This window comes from Equus caballus, chromosome 31 (genome assembly GCF_041296265.1).
Source record: "Equus caballus isolate H_3958 breed thoroughbred chromosome 31, TB-T2T, whole genome shotgun sequence".
Classification (NCBI taxonomy): Eukaryota; Metazoa; Chordata; class Mammalia; order Perissodactyla; family Equidae; genus Equus; species Equus caballus.
This window is the reverse complement of record NC_091714.1, coordinates 21,566,120-21,586,175: the sequence shown is the minus strand read 5'-3', so window position 1 is coordinate 21,586,175 and position 20,056 is coordinate 21,566,120. Positions and strand designations below refer to the sequence as shown.

General features: G+C 37.7%; 1 protein-coding gene across 33 annotated transcripts in view; it reads left to right on the top strand.

Annotated features, from left to right (window-relative positions):
- UTRN (utrophin) overlaps positions 1–20,056 on the top strand; it is a 478,290-nt gene that overhangs the window by 205,343 nt on the left and 252,891 nt on the right. For 32 of the 33 annotated variants that reach the window (XR_011434362.1, XR_011434361.1, XM_070256224.1 and 29 more), the window contains 7 exons: positions 363–554; positions 1,429–1,601; positions 5,727–5,877; positions 7,080–7,255; positions 10,560–10,695; positions 12,028–12,177; positions 15,477–15,552. Coding sequence is in view for 31 of the 33 variants with exons in the window: in XM_070256224.1 (XP_070112325.1) it covers positions 363–554; positions 1,429–1,601; positions 5,727–5,877; positions 7,080–7,255; positions 10,560–10,695; positions 12,028–12,177; positions 15,477–15,552 (1,054 nt within the window). In the remaining 2 variants the exon portion in view is untranslated. The remainder of the gene's footprint in view (positions 1–362; positions 555–1,428; positions 1,602–5,726; positions 5,878–7,079; positions 7,256–10,559; positions 10,696–12,027; positions 12,178–15,476; positions 15,553–20,056) is intronic. The other variant, XM_070256218.1, reaches the window with a different exon arrangement.

Genomic DNA, 20,056 nt, shown 5'->3' with positions numbered 1-20,056 from the left:
ACTTCACACAGAATTGTATAATTTCCAGGATATTCTCCTTTCCTCAATGACTCAGGAAAGAAGTTATGTTTTCCTGTTTTCAAAATGATGAGTTTATGTGGCATCGATCTTAAAGAGAAACCTTTTAAGCATTAACTTATTTATACTGGTTAACAACAGGCTACAGACGAAAATTAGAATAGAGATTGTGAAGAGTTTCTATAGCAATGCAGGGCAAAAATTTTAAAAATTATAACATTGTTTTGATTTTGGCTCATGGTATTGAGTTCATCCACAAAGTAGTCTACTGTTTTTTTCCGATTTGCTAACATTCATTGTGGGGATATTTTAAGAGATGTGTGTTATTGTTAATGTTTTTACAGGCAATCCCTATTCAACAGAGGAAAACAGGTCAACTTACTTCTGGCATTAGAGCGCCAGCTCTCCCCACGGATTATCTGGTTGAAATTAACAAAGTTTTACTTTCCATGGATGATGCTGAATTATCACTTAATACTCCAGAGCTGACCACTCTTGTCTACGAAGACTTCTCTTTTCAGGAAGATTCTCTGAAGGTAAATCTCCAGGCACACGTTTGAACAATGTGGTTAATGTAGAAATAAAGCGAGGAGTGTGTCATTGTGCTTACTTAGATGATCTTTACCTTTTAAAATTTGTTCCAAGGAGTCAATGAATAATAAACTTTTCCTGTATTCACCAATGAAATATTATCAAAAACTTTAATTTTTTAAACGTAGATATGGGTTTTTAAGTGTGCACAGTTATTCATTCTTTGCAGCATCAGAGACTTTGTAAAAATCAACCACATGTACAAACCATCTTCCTTTCTTATAAACTTGTCAGTTGATATAAAATGTCAGCATTTGTCTTGCCGTCTATAATGATTTAAGATGGGCCAGGTGTTGGGGTGTGGAATAGCATGTTGATTGGAAGTTAATTAGGGATCTGGAAGTTTGTAGTTAATTCACAAAACTATTAAATACCATCACGGCCTTTTCATGTAATTTGATTGCACTTACGTATAAAATCACAATAAAATTGCTGATAGAGTTGATGGTTTTGATAGCTCGTTTCTATCATTTATATTAGCAGTATTAGATATTTAAAGATATAAATAATTCCAGCTTTAAACATTTCATTACCTTTGTGGAATGTTACTGAAGCTTTTTGTACGTCCTGTACAAATGCGACCTTGAGCATCTGTGAGGATTTTCTTTTCTGCCTTTAGGATCTTATGTAGTGTCCCTCACACTTTGGGCAAAGTGAGGTATTATTTTTTTAAAAAGTTTCCAGTTTTGTTGAGCAACAGTTATTATGCTTCATTATATTTTAGAGAAGTATAATGCAACATAAATTTTTGGTCTTCTGTGACTCCATTCTTTTTATCTCCTTGCTGGATTTTGTTAATGTATGACAATATGTTTGTAGAATATCAAAGACCAGCTGGACAAGCTGGGAGAGCAGATTGCAGTCATTCATGAAAAACAGCCAGATGTTATTCTCGAAGCTTCTGGACCTGAAGCCATTCAGATCCGGGATACACTTACTCAATTGAACGCAAAATGGGACAGAATTAATAGAATGTACAATGATCGTAAAGGGTATGTATAAATTAAATTAATATTTGATTTTTTAAAAAAGGCGTATAAGTTCAGGAGCCACGAGAAAGGTCTTGTGTACATTAAGATTAATGAGAATATATTTTACATGTTTGTAATAGGCTCTGTTTAATAAATTGTGGTGAGTGTAGTACCTTAAAGACAGAGGAATCAGAGCACATGCAGATGACCATTTACAACATAATATCTTAATAATTAAAGGAAGCACCTTTAATGTTTTAATATTTAAATAGTGTCCATTTTCTTTAAAAAACTTAAAAGGGATTTTCATTCATGTTCACTTTCTCCACACATGTGGTGATTAATGTGAGTGAAGATCACAGACAGCTACAGATAATTGGAATCCAAATATAACCACAAACTCTCTTTTTATAACCTTCTGTTTAATGGAAAGGTTTTGAGCCTTCTTCTGTCTAGATTTTGACCAGGCCTGTTCATGGGTAGACATAAAAACTGATGAGATTTTTCCAGTCGCTGTGTATGTAGTGGAAAGGGAAATAAGATGGGAAATAGCCTTAAAGGACCGTATCAGAGGAAAATTAACACAGAAAAACGCATTGGAAAACTTTAGAGCCGTATACACAAAAACTAGGCATCATCTTCTTCATCTTTTTGTTTTGTTTTGTTTTAGTCTACCTATTTCATGTGATTGACAGTCCTTGAAAAGATGACTTTTAATGGCCCTTTTGTATATTCTTTTGCATGCATTTTAAAAATCGTCTCTTTGAACATTCAGAGAATATCCTTTCATATCATCTTTATGCATACTTCTGACTCTTTAATTAGATTTGATTGTTGGTTGAAGACTGATCTGTTAAAAAATAATAACATTTTAAGGCTCTGGATTGCATCACAGAATTGGTTATTACACTCCTGCCAACAGAATATGTGAAAGTGTCCTTATTAACCCTTGTTAACACTTTTTCTTTTAGATCTTTGCTAATTTTCTAGTAATGGATTGCATCTCAATTTCGTTTTTTTGATTATCAGTGAGATTTGAATGTACTTATATATGTTTATTCCCTCTAGTATATTTCTTCTGTTCATTGATACACCATGTTCTTTGCTCATTTTCTATCTTGGTTACACGGTTTACTTAGTAATTTGCAGAAGACTTTTTCTACATTAAGAATATTAACCATTCCAATTTTTGTTTATTGCTTAATTATTCACAACTTTTCATGTGCCCTTTAATTTTGTTAATTTTTTTGACTTATACACGTTTTAATTTTATATCATTATATCTTAGAGTCTTTTCCTTTGTGGTTTCATTTTGCTTACATGCATATAAATTACCTTTTCATTGTGAGATTAGTTACATATTTATGTACATTTTAAAAACAATTTTGTTTGATTTAAATTTTGTATTTAATAGCTGAACCATCTGAATTTTATTTGGATGTGTATTTTGTGTTAAGGCTCGTGGTCTTGGGTTCTGCACACCGACTCTTCAGTGACAACAGTAGGGTCCACACATCTCTACTTTTTAAACACTTATTAGCTCATTTTTCTGTGCAGCCTGAATTAAGAAAGACTAATCTGTTCTATTTTGCTTTATTTTTCTTAAATGAGTGACCAATTTTCTCAATAATTTTTGTTGAATAATTTAGCTCTTCATTAATGTTGATGATATTTACTTTATCATGATTTTAAATACAATCCTAACTCATATTTATTTAATTCTGCAAATTCTGCCTCATTGCACCATCAGTTGTAGTCTAATATCATGTTTTCATTTTTAAAGCATTATAAACTTTTTCATCCAGAACAGTAAATTTTCTCTAATTATTCCAGCTTGAAAATTCATATTCTTTTTTTATATTTGTTCTTCCGGTAAAATCTTCCAGTCATTTCAATTAATTCATGAAAACGTAACTATTTGAAATGTAGCCTTCCACTCATTATTTAGGTCCTTTTCTGTGTCCATAGTAATGTTTTCAAGGGTTTGTCTACACCTTTCTCCCCAGGACTATTACTCAGTAGTTTTGTGGTTTTCTTGTTGTTTCTTACTGTAGGATTGGTGTATGTTAGCTTTCTTCTGCCCCCTTTGTGTGTGTGTGTGCACGCACAAATGTACGCATGTGTGTGTATGGGTATAAAATTGATTTTCTTGGCCTTTTTCAGTATACTGACACATCATTTGTAAATAATAACTTTTTCTTTTTCCCCCAAGTATCCTATTTGCATATATGCATCTGGCTAATGTGATAATGTGGTAGAACTTCAAGACCATTATTGATTAATAATGTTGATTGCAGACATTCATGCTTTTTCTTGGTTATAAAAATGTTGGCTTTTGAAAATAGTTTATTCTATGACAGTTTTCAAAATTTTAAGCACAGCACTGTATTCTCTATGTTAGAAAACTTTCTCCATCGTATCATTTATTATATTATTTTGTGGGCTTTGTTTACTTGATTACATTTCCTAAAGTGTTATCTCTCTCATTTTATTTGTCTCAGCACTTGGATGCGTTAGTTGATTACGTTCTTATCCTTATTTCTAATTTTTGCCTTTGTTTTCTCTCCCAACTTTGGTAACCTATCCTAAAATATTTATTTTTAAGATTATTATTATTATTTTTTTAAAGATTGGCACCTGGGCTAACAACTGTTGCCAATCTTTTTTTTTTTTCTTTCCGCTGTATCTCCCCAAACCCCGCCTGTACATAGTTGTATATCTTAGTTTCAGGTCCTTCTAGTTGTGGGATGTGGGACACCGCCTCAATGTGGCCTGACAAGCGGTGCCATGTCCGTCCCTAGGATCTGAACCCTGGGCCGCCGCAGCGGAGCACGAGAACTTAACCACTCGGCCATGGAGCTGGCCCCTTAGGATTATTTTAAAAAATTATTTTATTGAGGTCATTCTGGCTTTTAACATTGTGTAATTTCAGGTGTACATTATATATACCAGTTTCTGTGTCGATTGCATCGTGTTCACCAATAGTCTAGTTTTTATCTTTCACCACACATATGCGCCCCTTTACACCTTTCGCCCTCCCCCAACGCTGTTACCCGCTGGTAACCACTAATCTGTTCTCCTTATCTATGTGTTTGTTTATCTTCCACATATGAATGAAATCATATGGTGTTTGCCTTTCTCTGTCCGGCTTATTTCGCTTAGCATCATACCCTCAAGGTCCATCCCTGTTGATTTTATCCGTCTCTATTTATCCACCTCTCACAAGCAATAAGTGAGAACTCCTTCTAGTCTGTTTTTTTCGTAAAACACCAAGGCAATGGCCAGAGTCTTGTGCTCTCCTGGCTTCAGTTATCAGTCAGAATCACACCAGGGGGACCACACAGTCTACTTGTCTATGCCTGGTCTCTGCGTTGTTTTGCCTATAAAACTTTTCAGGAAGTTATCAAAGTAAGATAAACACCATGAAAATAAAACAGATCATGTTTCTTTGAGAACTCCCTTATGCCTAATCAGCAGTGCTTCCTGGTGCTATGGGATCAGGGCCCCGCCCTTCTGACCCCATCTAACCTTAATTCCCTCCCTAAAGGCCCTGTCTCCAAATACCATCACATTAGGGGTTAGAGCTTCAATCTGAATTTTGGAGGACACAATTCAGTTCGTAACACAGAGATAATGTAGTGCAAGGAAATTTTGAAGTGTTTTGGCCTTTTATTCTGGCTAAGAACTAAGTTTTCTAGAAGCAAAACAGCATATTTTTTTCCTAAGAGACTAGAGTAATTAATCATATTTTATAGTTCATGGTATTTGAAATGTTATGTGTTTAAAGTTGGGTGGGTGAACATGCCTGCAGCTAATCAATCTTGATTTTCCAAGCCAGAGAAGGCTGTCTTTTCAGTTAAAAAGCTGCTTAGTGTAATGCGCGTGTGCGCCCATGTACGTGAGACAGGGTGGGGATGGTGGTGTGTGCAGATTGCTTTGCTCTTGGAATGATGCGTGTTTCTCTAAGAGGAATTATTAACTGTAATCCACTACCAAAGGTGGTCTTGTAGAGCCGTGACCTGTAAATTCACTGTTTTCGGGGCTTTCAGTTTAAATGAGATTTGGGTTCTTCTTTTTAGAAAAATTGCTTCTAGACAGTCCTAGAAAGTTTGGAAAACCTGTTTTATTTTGTCTGCCGTCCTCTAGTCACTTTGATAGGGCTGTGGAAGAATGGAGACAGTTCCACTGTGAGCTGAATGACCTCACGCAGTGGGTACGGGAAGCTGAAGACTTACTGGCTGATACCTTTGCTCCCGACGGTGGCCTGGACTTAGAGAAAGCCAGGATACATCAGCAGGTAAGTGCCTTCTGTCAGAGGATAGGGATCCGCTAAAAAGCTGGCGGATTTATTCAGTGTGTGGCATTTATGACAGATTTGGGAAGTAGGGTCTAAATATATTAATTTTTAAGGCGTATATAGACAGTTTTTAGTTTTTGTTTCGGGTATAGTTTCCAGTTTCAAAGATTTAAGAAAAATTGGTTATTTACAATTTTTGCTCAGGATTTTAGAGAAATCTAAATAAAAAACACTTTAATGTCTAATGTGAAAATTAAATTTATTTTTAAAAATTTTATATTCAGAATAACATTTGTAAGTTTTGTACCCAAGACTATATCAAGGACAGAAAGATATATGCATACCTCACCTCTGTTTTCTGTACTTTAACACTTAGGGGTCTTATTTCCTTTTGTATCATTGATACTTATCATAAGAGTAAATTATTCTTGAGCTCTATCAGGGCAGCTGCGCATGTAAGTCTTGGGAAAATATAACACAATAGCTAAATAAGTTCTATTGATAACAATAGGTCTTTACAATTAATGGTTGAAAGTAAACAAAATTTCAATTGACCACTATTAAAAATATTTCCTCTTCTATTAAATTTTTTAAATGTTTTATATAGAAGGTTTGTGAGCGGTTAGAGAATGCTTTTATTTTTCTCATAAACATGTTGATGCGTTTTTCTTATTTTTAGAGTTTAGATAACTGCTTAGTTTGACTTTAAAATATCCTTTTAATCCACTGCTTGAAAATTTGCAGACCTGGGAAGCAATGTCTCAATAACATGCACGTTGAGGTTTGCTTACACATGGTGGGACATAGGGCTTTATGGGGATGTGGGGTATTTTTTTTAAGAGATTCTTTCAGGCATGTGTTCGGAAGAAGCTAACCAGTCTTCTTTAATCAAACATGATTGATGCTTATGCGTCAATGTAGACAGCTGTTATTTCTTTTATTATTTGGCTGTCCTGTTTCAATGTATTTTGCTTGATGACATTCACAAGAGTGGGTTAGATTTCAAAACAGATTTCATTTAGTGTGTTCATCGAAATGTAATTAAAGTGTTGAAAAATGCCTTTTTCATGAACGTGAAATATTCTTCCAGGACTTTGTTTCTCTAACACTTAAATTGACACCGCAGTGCCTGGGTTCGATCGTTGCATCAGAACAGTTTAGTTTAGCGGTTAGCATTAATCTTGGCTTTTGCTCTGTGACAGGAACTCGAAGAGGGGATCGGCAGCCACCAGCCCAGTTTTGTAGCACTAAACAGAACCGGGGATGGGATCGTACAGAAACTCTCCCCCACGGATGGAAGCTTCCTGAAGGACAAGCTGGCGGGTTTAAATCAGCGCTGGAGCGTCATCGTCGCAGAAGTGAAGGCTCGGCGGCCGAGGTGATTTAGTGATGACTTGAGTGCACAGGGGTGAAGATATGTTGGGCAGAGCCTTTTAAGATATGATCAGATGAGGTCCAAGTTGTTTTATTGTCTGCTATTACAATAGGAGTTTTCCTGACATCTAAGACCTCCACTGTCCATGTTCTGTAGTTCCTAGAACACTCTCCCTTACCGTAGTTTTAGGCTGTCCATAAAGTCTCACTTTTCTACTCAGACATCATACATATAAAAATACCATTATTCCTCTTCCTTCTGACTGATTATTGTGATATGGTGATGATGTGGCAGGAACTTGAAGTAGCTGACAGAATGCTCTGGACTTAGAATGTGGCCATCTGGGTTCGGGATCAGGCCTTGGGGTCTTCATTGCACTTGGTCAGAGGTTGTGCTGTGCCCACGTCCGTCAGTGCTTTGTAAATAATAATACACTTCCTCTTCTATGTAGGATCGTAAATACAATGTTTGACGGTTGGTTTTTATGTTAAATTCCGGTACAATGCCCAGATTTTATTAGAGCGTCTTCTGGTTGCAAACATGTTTACCAGTGAATATAATACGCAAATTATATGTATTATTTTACATATCACTTTAAAATTATTTGAAATTATTTTTTTGAGATGGTCAATGTTTAATGGATGATTTCTACTTTGCTTAATATATTCCATTTCATTACTGACCTTTTATTTTTTTTAGTTAATGGTAGTTTTGGGTTAAAAAGTCTCAGGTATTTTTTTTTCTGTTAATTTTAACTCTGTAGATGATGTATTATTTTAGAGATAAGCTAGTGTTTTGTTAAAGGCCAATCTAATACCTTTTCAAGTCTGATATTATAGTGTAACAAAATGTACAAGTATGAATAATTGGCCTATGGCTGCTTTTTATAAAATAGCGTTATCTGTTATTTTGTGTGTTTTGGTAAAAGGCAAATAATTTTTTGTGTGTTTTGGTTGAGAGATTGCCATGTGGCAGAGACAGGGTTTGGTGCCTTGCACACATTACCTCATTTAATCCTCACAGCTATACCCTCTGAGGGGACCCTTAAACCAACTGGCTATGGAAACTGAGGCTCAGAGAGAAGAGGTTAAGCAACCTGTCCAGGACTCAGAGAAAGTTAGTGATGCTCTGTCTTATGCTCTCACATGCTGTGCCGTCAACCTTGGGAAGACCACAGAGCTCTCTGGCCAAGTTTTCTTCTCTATAAATAAGAGCTCTGACGTCTTTTCAGAGGAGTCTTATGAGGATTAAATGAGACAGTGTTCGTAAAAAGCATATACCCTGACTATTCATAGTAAACACCAGAAATATCTATTTCTTATAATAGTAAGTTAACCTAGAATTTATATTCTCCAAGCATGTTATTGTTGAATTTTGCCAATGATTGGTTGATTGATTTGATCAATAGTTATTGAGCCTTGTATTTGGCACTGGGGATACAAGTATGAGTAAGGGACTCAGAGACTAAGAAGAAAATATTTAAAAGAGAAAATGATACGGTGTGATTAAAGAATACATCATGGGGGAGACACAGAGGTGGGGTGATGGGCCACTTCAGGTTGTAACTTACCTTGAATTGGGGCCACGTTGCAACTTTAAGACCTTATATGTGTACTGTGATCAGAGTCATTGAGAAATAGCACACAGCTCAATTTATTTCTGTATCGAGCTCCTGTAAGTTAAATATTTGCACAATTCAGCAATTCCTGGTGAGCAATTATTATCAACTTAATAATTGTTAATGAGCAATTGTTATCAACTGTTTGAACATGAATTTACAACTTGTTTTTACTCCTAGGGATAACATTCAAAATGTAGATTACGTTTAGCTAGTTTGTACCTGAAAATTTTGTGTAACTCATGTCTTATTGAAATAACTTGATAATATTAATTTCCTTCATAGATATATTTTCTAAATACTAAATTAGTCATGATTATGAAACATTGGAAATTTAAATTTCAACTTTTATTTTTTTTAAACACAAGGTCGATAATAGTATTTTAGATGTGTCCAAAGTTGTTATTTCAGTTAAGTCCTCTTTGGCGCAGAGGGTAAATTGCCTGTTTTGGTGCTGGTCGTCTTAACAAGTAGTACTATGGCTTGATTTATTTTTTTTTAATCTTGAAGCAGAGTTCTTTCCCGATACATACTTAAAAATAAAAACTTGTGATTTTGGGGTGATTTTCATTAGTTTCTTAAGCACTAAATACTCTCCTTCAAATATTACTGACTCTATTAAATATGTAAGTATTTATTGAGCATTTGTATGTAGTATATATATATTGCATCATTATGTTAGGTCTTTTTGTGATTAAAAAGAAGAAAATCACAGCCATAAAAATGTAAATTTTTATTAAGGATGACACAATGTAATTTATTAAAAAATTGCATTCTATTTTTAAGCCAGCAGCTAATAGCAGCAGCTATAAAAAATAATGATACCACCAACCAAGCTCTAAATAGCTTTCAAACCGTTTCTTAAAAATGCATAATCTTGTTTGTCAAATGAGTTCTACTCGTATTCTCATCTTCTGACAGATGGTTTATATATTTATAAATGTTATTCTTTTAACATTTAAAAGATCTAATTAAGGCAGTTCCTTTTTTATATTCATATGACTCTGTTTCCTTATATCCTTGAAGACGTTTGCTTTTGGTTTTTCTAGATCTCTTTTTATAACTTGGTACTCTATTCAAATATAATACTTCTTTTAATGAACTCACCAAATTTTCACTTTTTCTTGACTTTCCTAATACTTGTAAAAATTTCCCATTGTCAGTCTCTTGCCTTGTTCTTATTCTTTCTTTCCTATGAATAAAGTAGAGTAATAGTTGCCACCTAATGTGAATAATGTCACATAATGATGCCTTTCTGTCTCCATGGAGGACTCAAAGAGAATTATGTGTTTTTCCTTATTATTTTAGATAAAGACATTTTTCATGTTTTTTTTTTTTTAAAAAAAAACTTCCATTATGTTGTCCAGTGGTATCTAGCTTTAAAAAAAGTCCTTTGTGTTAAATTTCTATATCATTTTTTATGAGGAGGGAAGATAACATTCTTTAGTTTCGATGTTTTTGAATTTAATCTGAATTTAAAAGAAGGAAGAATTCTTATTCTTATGTTGTCAAATATTCTCTAGTATTGCAGAGTGAATACATTACTGTTAATACTCATTTGAAAATATGTATTAAAATAATTATTAGGAATTTTTTTGTGTGAAGTATGTAGTCAGGATATCCAAAGCAAATATATAGTGTTCTGCATAATTGGACAATTTTTCTCAATATTTTTCAATAATCTCTTAGGCTAAAAGGAGAAAGTAAGCAGGTGATGGAATATAGGAAAAGACTAGATGAGATTATCTGCTGGTTAACGAAGGCTGAGGACGCCGTGCAGAAGAGATCAACCACCGAGCTGGAGGAAAACCTGCAAGAATTAACAGTAAGTGGTTTGTTTGTCTCTATATTTGCCAGTGCTCCCTGATGCATGAACGTTTACGCTAAAGATAAGGTATCACATGACTCAAGGAGAGAAGGGAAGAAACTTTGTACTTTGTGGTAAATGTGGTGAACTTTAAAGAGGAGTATCTTTCATTTATTTTTTTTAAGAGCAGCTGTAATTTTGTTCTTGCAGAGGTAAAACTTCACTCATGTAAAAGTGATAAATCTTGTCGCAGTATTAGACTGAAGGTTTTTGGCATATTGTAAACAGACTTCATCATTTTAGAATATAATAATACTGTGAAGCATAGTTTTTTGCCTTTAGATTTTGAAGATAATCACTGGTTACTATCTATAAGATTGAATTTTACAAGAAAAGTCTAAGTGACTTGAGAGTAACTTACTGCGGCTTACTATAGACTTAGCATCATGGTTGTATTAATCAGACTTTCTTTCTTGATGTGCAACCAACAAGAATTGTTTATAGTTGTATGTGTATACAACATACAAAAATGCATAATGATATATAGATATGTAAGTATACCCAAATATCCATTCATTTTTATATTTTGTGTTTTAAGAATTAAAATACTTCTTACAGAATAATCATAATGTTCTATTTTTATTAAAAAAAAGAAACTGTGTGCGAGTGTGGCTATACACACTTGCGCGCATCAACGTATGCCTAAAAGGATACTCACTAATTTGATGAGAGCTTTTGTCTAAAGGAGTATGATTGAGGCCTTTTGGGAAAGAAACTTTTAGTAATGATGAAAAATATGTGGCAGACAATTATTAGATTTTCTTTGCAAAATGTGACAGATATCTTACAAACTTGTTCCTGTTTTATCTAAAAATTTCAATCATTTTCTTGGAACATCACTTTTGTAAGCAATTTGGGGGCAGTTACAGAGCTTGGGACAGTATTTTATGGCAGATAGAGGTAAAGGAGAGAGAGATGCATAAAATACTCTTGTTGCTTCTTTTATTGCCTTTCATTAGAACAGACATCCTTTTCATTATCTAAGAATAGAATTTTAAATTATCAATGTAGATATGACACAGTATGACCATGGTAAGAGACTGGGGGGAGGAGGAGCATGTGGGAGCATTTGCACACGTGCACACAAATGCAAACTGAAGGGGGGTGTTCATTCCCCTGTCAGTTAAAGTTTATTAACATAAGTTCAGGCTTCTTATAAGTTTATTTTCCATTTATGAAATTAAAAGTTCACGTTTGTAAGACTATTTCCCAAAGAGATTTCTAATATAGTTCTCGAACTTTCCCCAGTATGACAACCTTCTAACCACACCTCTCTCCTAACTCCTTTAGGACTTAACCCAAGAGATGGATGTACAAGCTGAGAAACTCAAGTGGCTGAATAGAACTGAACTGGAAATGCTTTCAGATAAAAGCCTGAGTTTACATGAAAGAGAAAAAATTTCGGAAAGCTTAAGAACCGTAAATTTGACATGGAATAAGGTGTGCATTAAGAATTATGGTGACGAGTTTCTTGTGTTTATTGATTTTGTTGTCAAAGAAGTAGGCTCATGTAACTGTTTTTCTTTGAAGTATACCCAAATATGGGCACATTTTACTAATGCTTACTAGTGTTTATAATTGTTATTTTTTTCATCTGTTATGGACAGAAGCATATGTTTTCGAAGAATACTTTTTATTTTATGTGGAATGTTTTGGCCTAGGGGAGTTATACATTATATACTACATTAAATAATGAATTAGGCAATAAAATGCCAATAATTATACTCTGAAAATGAAGACATTAAAATAGCTTCCTGATGTTGCACATGACTTTTCACATATGTAGGTTTATTTTTAATGATTTTATTCATTCACCATCCATACAGTAGGTTCCAGGTGGGATATAATGGCACGTGGCTACAAATACGACTAGGATAAGGTTCTTTTCCTCATACCGTTGCTTTTTTTGCAGTTGAAACAGTTAAAGGCAGATAAAGTCATAGATTTCTATTTATTTTGGCCTAGTACATACCATAGCAGAGGATGAGGTCTTTCTGGGACATTGAGTGGATGTGCCTCTGTCCTGGTTTGGATGTATCCCATAGCAGTAATTTCTTCCCTCTGGGTCCTGTTGAAATGGTAGCCTCCATCCTGTATTGAATGATGCAGGTGCTGTGTTGATCTGGCTTCTCTGATTAAGACTTACTGCTTTGATGAATTACTTTTACTGATGACTCACACATCTCTGTTTCTGGCCTGGATCTCTCTCCATACTCTAGACTTGCATATGCAACTGCCTGCTCAGCATCTCTTATCTGGATGTCTAATAGACGTCTCAAACTAACAAAGTCAGGCTCCTAATATCCGCCTCTGTCTTGCACCTCACTCTACTTCTCCTACTTCTGTTACTGATAGTTACATGCTTATTATTGTTTAGGCCCAAAACCTTGCAGTCACTCTTATGGTATGTGAATTTTATCTCAATTAGAAAAACAAACCTTGCAGTCACCATCAGCAATTTCTCCTTCAAAATACGTTATCCCTTTGGTGAATGGTTTGATGGATGGTGAGATGGCTAGATACATAATAAAGCAAATTTAGCAAAGTTTTAAGAATTCTAGATGTTGGGTGGCACCTGGGTGTTCCCTGTACAACTCTTTCAGCTTTTCTTGGATTTGCAAAATTTCATAAGTTCGACTGCTTTTCACTGTCCCCATTGCACTAACTTGTTTTAAGCCCCCATGTCTCTTGTCTCGATCACTGCAAAGGCCTCCTCGCTGGTCTCCCTGCTTCCTCCTCTGCCCTTTGTCAGTCTCTCCTCAACAAAGCAGCCGAAGCACTGGTTATAACGTAATTCAGAGCAGGTCAGTCCTCTGAGCAGAGCTCACTAATGGTTTCCATCTCACGCAGAGGAAAGGCTAAAATCCTTACTGAGACGTATTGAGCCCGCCTGTTCTGGCTTCCTGTTTTTTCTCTGACTTCATCTGCTCCTCTCTCTTCCTGACGTTCATTTCCAGATGTGTCAGCCCAGGGTCAAACATGCCAGTCTCAGCCTGTGTATAGTCAATCAGAGCACACATATTTACTTAACACAAAAGATGTCAGTGAGTATTGTGTAGAATAGGGCCTACCGGCAACTTTGGGAGCACTTTATTAGACAAAGCCTATGCTTCCTTTTATCCCAAGGCTGCACATAGATTTTACTGTACTTAGGTGAATTATGAATGTCTAAGACCAAGCAGTGCTTATTGTGCAGGGAATTTCAGCTAACACACTTCAGGAAATACTAACCTGAGATATTTCATTTATTCATGCATTCATTCACTCAATAGGTTTTTACTGGACTCTCACTTTGTGCCGGGTACTATTTTAAAAACTAGGAATACAGCCAAGGGTATGACACTGCCTCTAACCCAAAGAGCTGATTGTAGGTGAGACAAGTAGACCAGAAATTATAACACAGATATATCCATGGGGACAGAAAGGTAGGGCACCTACCTGGCTTTGGGGGATAATCATGGAAGATTTTGTGGAGGAGATCATATCCAAGTCAATTTATAAAGGATGGATAAGTATTGGTCAGATGAAGCATGTGGGATTGGCTGGGTCAGCCTGGTGGTGTAGCGGTTAAGTTCGTGCGTTCCACTTCAGTGGCCTGGGGTTCACAGGTTTGGATCCTGGGCACAGGCCTAGCACTGCTTGTCAGGCCATGCTGTGATGACATCCCACATAAAATAGAGGAAGACACAGATATTAGCTCAGCAACAATCTTCCTCAAGCAAAAAGAGGAAGATGGGCAACAGATGTTAGCTCAGGGTCAATCTTCCTCTCACACACACACAAAGAATGGGGGTCAGGGCATTGTAGGGAGAAGCAGTAGTAAGTGAAAGGGTCTAGAGGAGAAGAGAATGAGCACATTGCGTCTAGGTCCTGGAAGTAGCTCAATATGAGGTGGAAGGATGAGAGATGCTTGCAGAGACCAGATCCTAGAGGGCTTGCCATGCATCACAAGGAATTTGAGCTCCATCTTGAGAACAACTCACCACCTTGAGGGTGGTGGGCAACTACTGATGGATTTTAAGCAGGAGAAAGTTACGTTTTGGAAGGTCACTATAGCTGCACCATAGAGATGGGTGGAGTGATCCTGAGGATGGATATTCTTAGAATATCAGGATATCAGTTAACTCCTCTGAGCAAAGACCCATTAAAGTTGTAGACAGCTTTGTGAAGAGGCTGTCAAGGAGACAGATGATGAATGTAGATTTGGACATGTCTGAACATCCAGTTGACGAGAGAGCTGGGCTAAAGATATGTTTCTAGGAGTCTTCAATCTCTTAAAAGTGCAATATGATAGATGAAACCATTGGAACCAGGACCCACGGAGAGAGGCCAGGGTAAAGGGTAAGAGACCAAAAACCTACCGTGGAGAATGTCGGTATTTGATGGATGGGTTGAGGAAAATGAGCTGATGAAGGACACTTAGAACGTCAGCCAGAGAGGTAGGAGTCAAGTCAGGATGGCAGAATATTAAGAGAATTCAAGGGAGGAGGGGTGACCGCATTAAATGTTGCAAAGAGCCAGGGCAGCTAAGGACTAGATAGCCTTCTTGATAGTAGTGTCCACAGAGTGGGGGCTTGAGCAAGATGGCAGTGGATAGTGAAGGCAGAGACAGAAGCTTGGGCATTGAGGGGGAAGAAAAGCAAGAGAGCTGTCATTTAGAGTAACAGTTCTTCTTTCGAAAATATAGTCATCTGTATTTATATACTGTTCTTCTCTGTCTATTTGGCCTGATGCTGTAGATATGCAGAGAAGTACCTAGCACACCGAAGGAACGCATCCAGGAACCGTGTTCTGTGTCTCAGACAAGAATTGCTGGTAAGATTAACAAAATTTTTTTATAAGCATAGCAAAATTTTATGATTATGAGCATCATATATGAATTAGGAAAACTTATTTAAAAGCGCAATGCAATTGTGACTGACTTTTCTATTTTTAATTATTTGAAAAGAATGTCTTCTTTAAACCAAGACATATTTGACTGCCTGGTGTGTGCATAGCGTTCCCTCTCTAGGAGGATAATTGCTTTTTCCTGGGACTAGAGTGGGACCTGGGCCTCAACAGATCCTGCTGAAGGGAGAGGGAGAGGCTGGGGGAGAAATGGGGGCTCGTCTTCTGGGGATGTGCATCTTTTCAGAAAGTCTGCTGTAACCCACCGTGTGAGCATGTTCTGGGGGTGCCTAATTGGATGCTGGTTGTGACTGAAAACAAAAGGTTTAGATAACCCTGGAACCAGGTGGGAAGTGGGGGTTTAGAAGAGTTCTCCATCCCAGGGAAGGCATATCAACAAATACTGATCACTTAGATGTGGAGACAGAAGAGTACTTTCTCACTATTTATTTCCTTCTCTGCTTGCTGAGATTAGAGTGCAGGCTGCCATGCCATAGCCGTGTAGCCACTGCCTGCAAGCTCTCTGAGCCACCTGGCCCTGCCCTCCCTCTGAGTCACCTGGCAGAACCCCAGATCTGATTACCCTAAGTATCTGCTTCCTCTGTGCCAGCTGCTGCCGCTGCCCCGCCCTCTCCTTCTCCCCCTCTCTTCTTCCTCACCCACTTCTTTCTCTTCCCCCCCTCCCCATCTCAATTTCTCCTCGCCCTCGCCTCCTACCCACCACCCCCTCCTCTTCCTCTTCCTCTTCCTCTTCAGGAGTCAGAAAAAGTAATGAGTGACAAGAGTTCTTTTTCTTTTTCTGAGATTGCAAACTTGCTGAGGGCCACGTTAGCGTTCTGTTTTACTTGTATTTCCCAGTACCTTGCACGGGAAATGCCTGGGGCCTGATCGGTTTTGTCGATTAATATCCGAGACACTCTAATTAACATTTGGGTCCTGGTACTTTGCAACTACAAGCCCAACTCCATAGCTGTAGGGAAAAGACTCGATGCATTTATAAAAGAGCACTAGGTTATCTTACCTTTTTTCAACATCATTAGGACAAAGGAGTAGGGAAAATTTGCATACATGTGTAGAGGTGTAAACAGCTGACAGCAAAACCACACCGTCCAGTAGGTGGGCGGTTCACCCTGACAGGCTATTCCTCCATGGGACAAGTGTGAGAGCTGAAGCTCATTGCAGTGTGTCTTCCTCCTACACTATGGTTTAATTCCGTTTTTTCTTCTTTTTTTATTATATTAAAAAACAAAATTAGCCATTTTAAAGTCCACAATTCAGTGGCATTTGGGACATTTGCAGTATTGTGCAGCTACCACCTCTGTCTAGTTTCAAAATATTCGCATCACTCCAAAGTAAAACCGTGTCCACCTTCAGCGGTGTCTCCTGTTCCCTTCTGCCCCAGGCCCTGCAACCACCAACCTGTGACCACCCTATAGATTATCTGTTCTGGATATCTCCTATAAATGGAATCCTTAATGCTTCTTTCACTTGGCAGATTGTTTTCTGGTTCATCCATGCCCGCTTCCTGCTGACTGTACTCGAAAGGGCGCTCCGCGCTGACAGGCAGTCCTCCTGCACTTTCTTCTGAGAACTGCTTGCGACCCATCTCTCACCTAATGACCGCATCTCATCTTTTAAAGATAAAATGCTTTTTGTCTGACAAGACTTCTTCTTGTTCCCATCACAAAGTCCATCAACCTACCTACGGCTGTACCCACAAACTCTGCAGGCTTCCTTCCTGTTCAGCGGAAGAGTCCTCTCTCTCTCTGTCTCAGACCATCTCCTCCACTTGTGCTTCGCATCGCATCTTCTCTTGGCTTTTTGCTTGTCCTCCTTCTCTCCTCTCTACTGGATCATTCTCACTGGCATACATTCTGACGCCGATAGCTCTCATGTATTCATTTAAACTGAGGTATAGTATTCCGTTGCATGGATATACTTCCATCCTCGGGACTCTCTTCTCTAACTATGCTTCCTAGTCCCATAACTGTAGACGCTTTTTAACTTTAGAAGATTCAGCCAGTTCTGAGGCCAATATACTTGGAGTCATCTGCGACTCTTCTGTGGATTTCGTATCCCATCCGTGAGCAAGGTGTGTCAGGCCCATGCCCATTCCAGCCACTTCTCTGGTCTTGAAAACCCTCATCTTTCATCTAGATTATTGGAATCTTCTCCTAACTCATCGTCCTGATTCTGTTCTTCTGGTAGGAGCGGAGTCATGCTTTAGAAATGTAATTTTGATTGTCTCGCTCCTTTGTTCACAATCTTTTAATCACTTCTGTCATGCATAAGTGAGTTCCAGTGTCTTACGGTGGTCCAGAAGACCGTGTATCATCTGCCTGCTGCCTGTTCTTTCTAATCTCTTTTCTTATTTCTTTTCTCTTTGTTCATGCTGCTTCAAAACACTGGTTTTCTTACTGTCTCTAACATGCCAAGAACACTTCCGCTTATGGCCTTTGTGCTCGCTGCTGCTGCTTCTCTTCTTACCCAAATGTCCTTCCCTCACATATTTGCATGTTTCACACGCTCACTTCCTTCAGTTCTCTCCTCAAATGTCCCCCTCTTGGATACGCCTTTCCTGACCTGATCACCGTATCTCAAATACACCCTCTGTCTCTCTGTCTTGGTTTTGCTTCATGACATATATCCATCTACCCACCAGAATGTAGGCTCCACGAGGGCAGGGCCTTGTCCTGCGCGCTGCCATACTGCAGCATCCAGAACAGTGCTGTGCACATGGCACATGGTAGATTCTTCATAGGTATTTGATGAATTGAAACAGTGAATGAATATTTGTTGTTTTCAATTTTTTAAAACTACAGCGAAAGCAGCGATGAGGATTAGGCAGGATGACATGGGAGGTCTTCTCTAGGGCGTGTAGTGGCGGAGTGGCTGGGTCGTAGACTGTGGCTAGCTGCTACTCCCCTAGCTGCTGCCTGCACTCCTTGTTCTGGTCTCCATTTCTACCAGTTGTGCGTGAGGGTTCTCATGGTTTTACATTGTTACCGGTGCTTCAACAGTCTATTCTCAGAACCTCTTTATACTTTCAATAATTATTGAGGACCCCCAAAAAGCTTTCGTTGTGTGAGTTATGTTTATGAATATTTACCTAATTAGAAAGTAAAACTGAGAAATTTCAAAAATAGTTTATTAATATGTTTAAAATAGCAATAATAAACCCATTCATTGTATATTAATAAAAATAATATATTTTTATAGAATATTATTGTAAGAAATTGGATTTTCTAAAACAAAAAAAAATTTGGAAAAGTGGCATTGCTTTGCATTCTTGAAAATCTTTTAATTTCTGGCATGTTAGCAGACACTTGGATTCTCGTATCTGCTTCTGTGTTTGTTCCCTTGTGATGTTTCATGTCATGTAACCTTGTGAAAGACGCCGTTCTACATTTGGGAAAGGATGGGCGTGAAAAGGCAAATTGCTTATGATGATGCTGTCGTAGTTTAGGCGTCCCCACCCCAGGAACCCAGAGTTCCCCAGAGGTCACTTTGCAAACCTGTGACCTGTGGAGATAGGGTAGTTCATTTTTATTGGCATTTCCTCAGTTACATGTGTGGCTTAGCCTTTTTTTCATATGTTTATTGTCTTTCTTGTTTCCTCTTCTGTGGTTTGTCTGTCGATATTTTTGGAGTTAAAAAAATTATTTTGATTACTAGTTCCTTGTCTGGAATGTGTGTTGCAAACACCTTCTCCCTTAACCTGTGGCTTTAAATCTTTACTTATGGTGCTTTTTTCAGAATTTTTGTTTTTTTTAGTAATATGGTTTACCCCTTTATTTATCTATTTTAATTTTTGGTGAGGAAGATTGGTCCTGAGTCAACACCTGTTGCCCATCTTCCTCTTTTTGCCTAAGGAAGATTGTCCCTGAGCTAACATGTGTGCCAACCTTCCTCTACGTTGTATATGGGCCACCACCACAGCATGGCCTGATGAGCAGTATGTAGGTCTGTGCCTGGGATCCGAACCCATGAACCCCGGGCTGCCCAAGCAGAGTGCACGAACTTAACCTCTGTGCCACAGGCTGGCCCTTCAGAATTCTTAAACATTAATGATCTGTTAATAGCGTCCCTTTTTTGTGATTTAGTACTCTGAAGTCATAAAGATATTCTTCTATATTTTCAACTAACAGTTTCACAATTTGGGTTTCATATTCTGGTCCTTAGTTCACTAAGAATTAATTTTCCTGATGTGCTTGTGAAGTCAAAATCTGTCCCAGCATCTCCCCATTCCAGCCAAGGGTCCCCACTTTTCCCAGCATCATTTGTTGACCAGCAAATTCCTCCTCAGTGGCCTTTGATTCACTCTGCCAAGGTCGAGGTTCTCTGCTCTGTGGCTCTTCTCTCCCAACCTGAATGTCTGGGTCCATAATGTGCCAGGTGAATCATTTGTTATACGCTATGTAATAATATAATG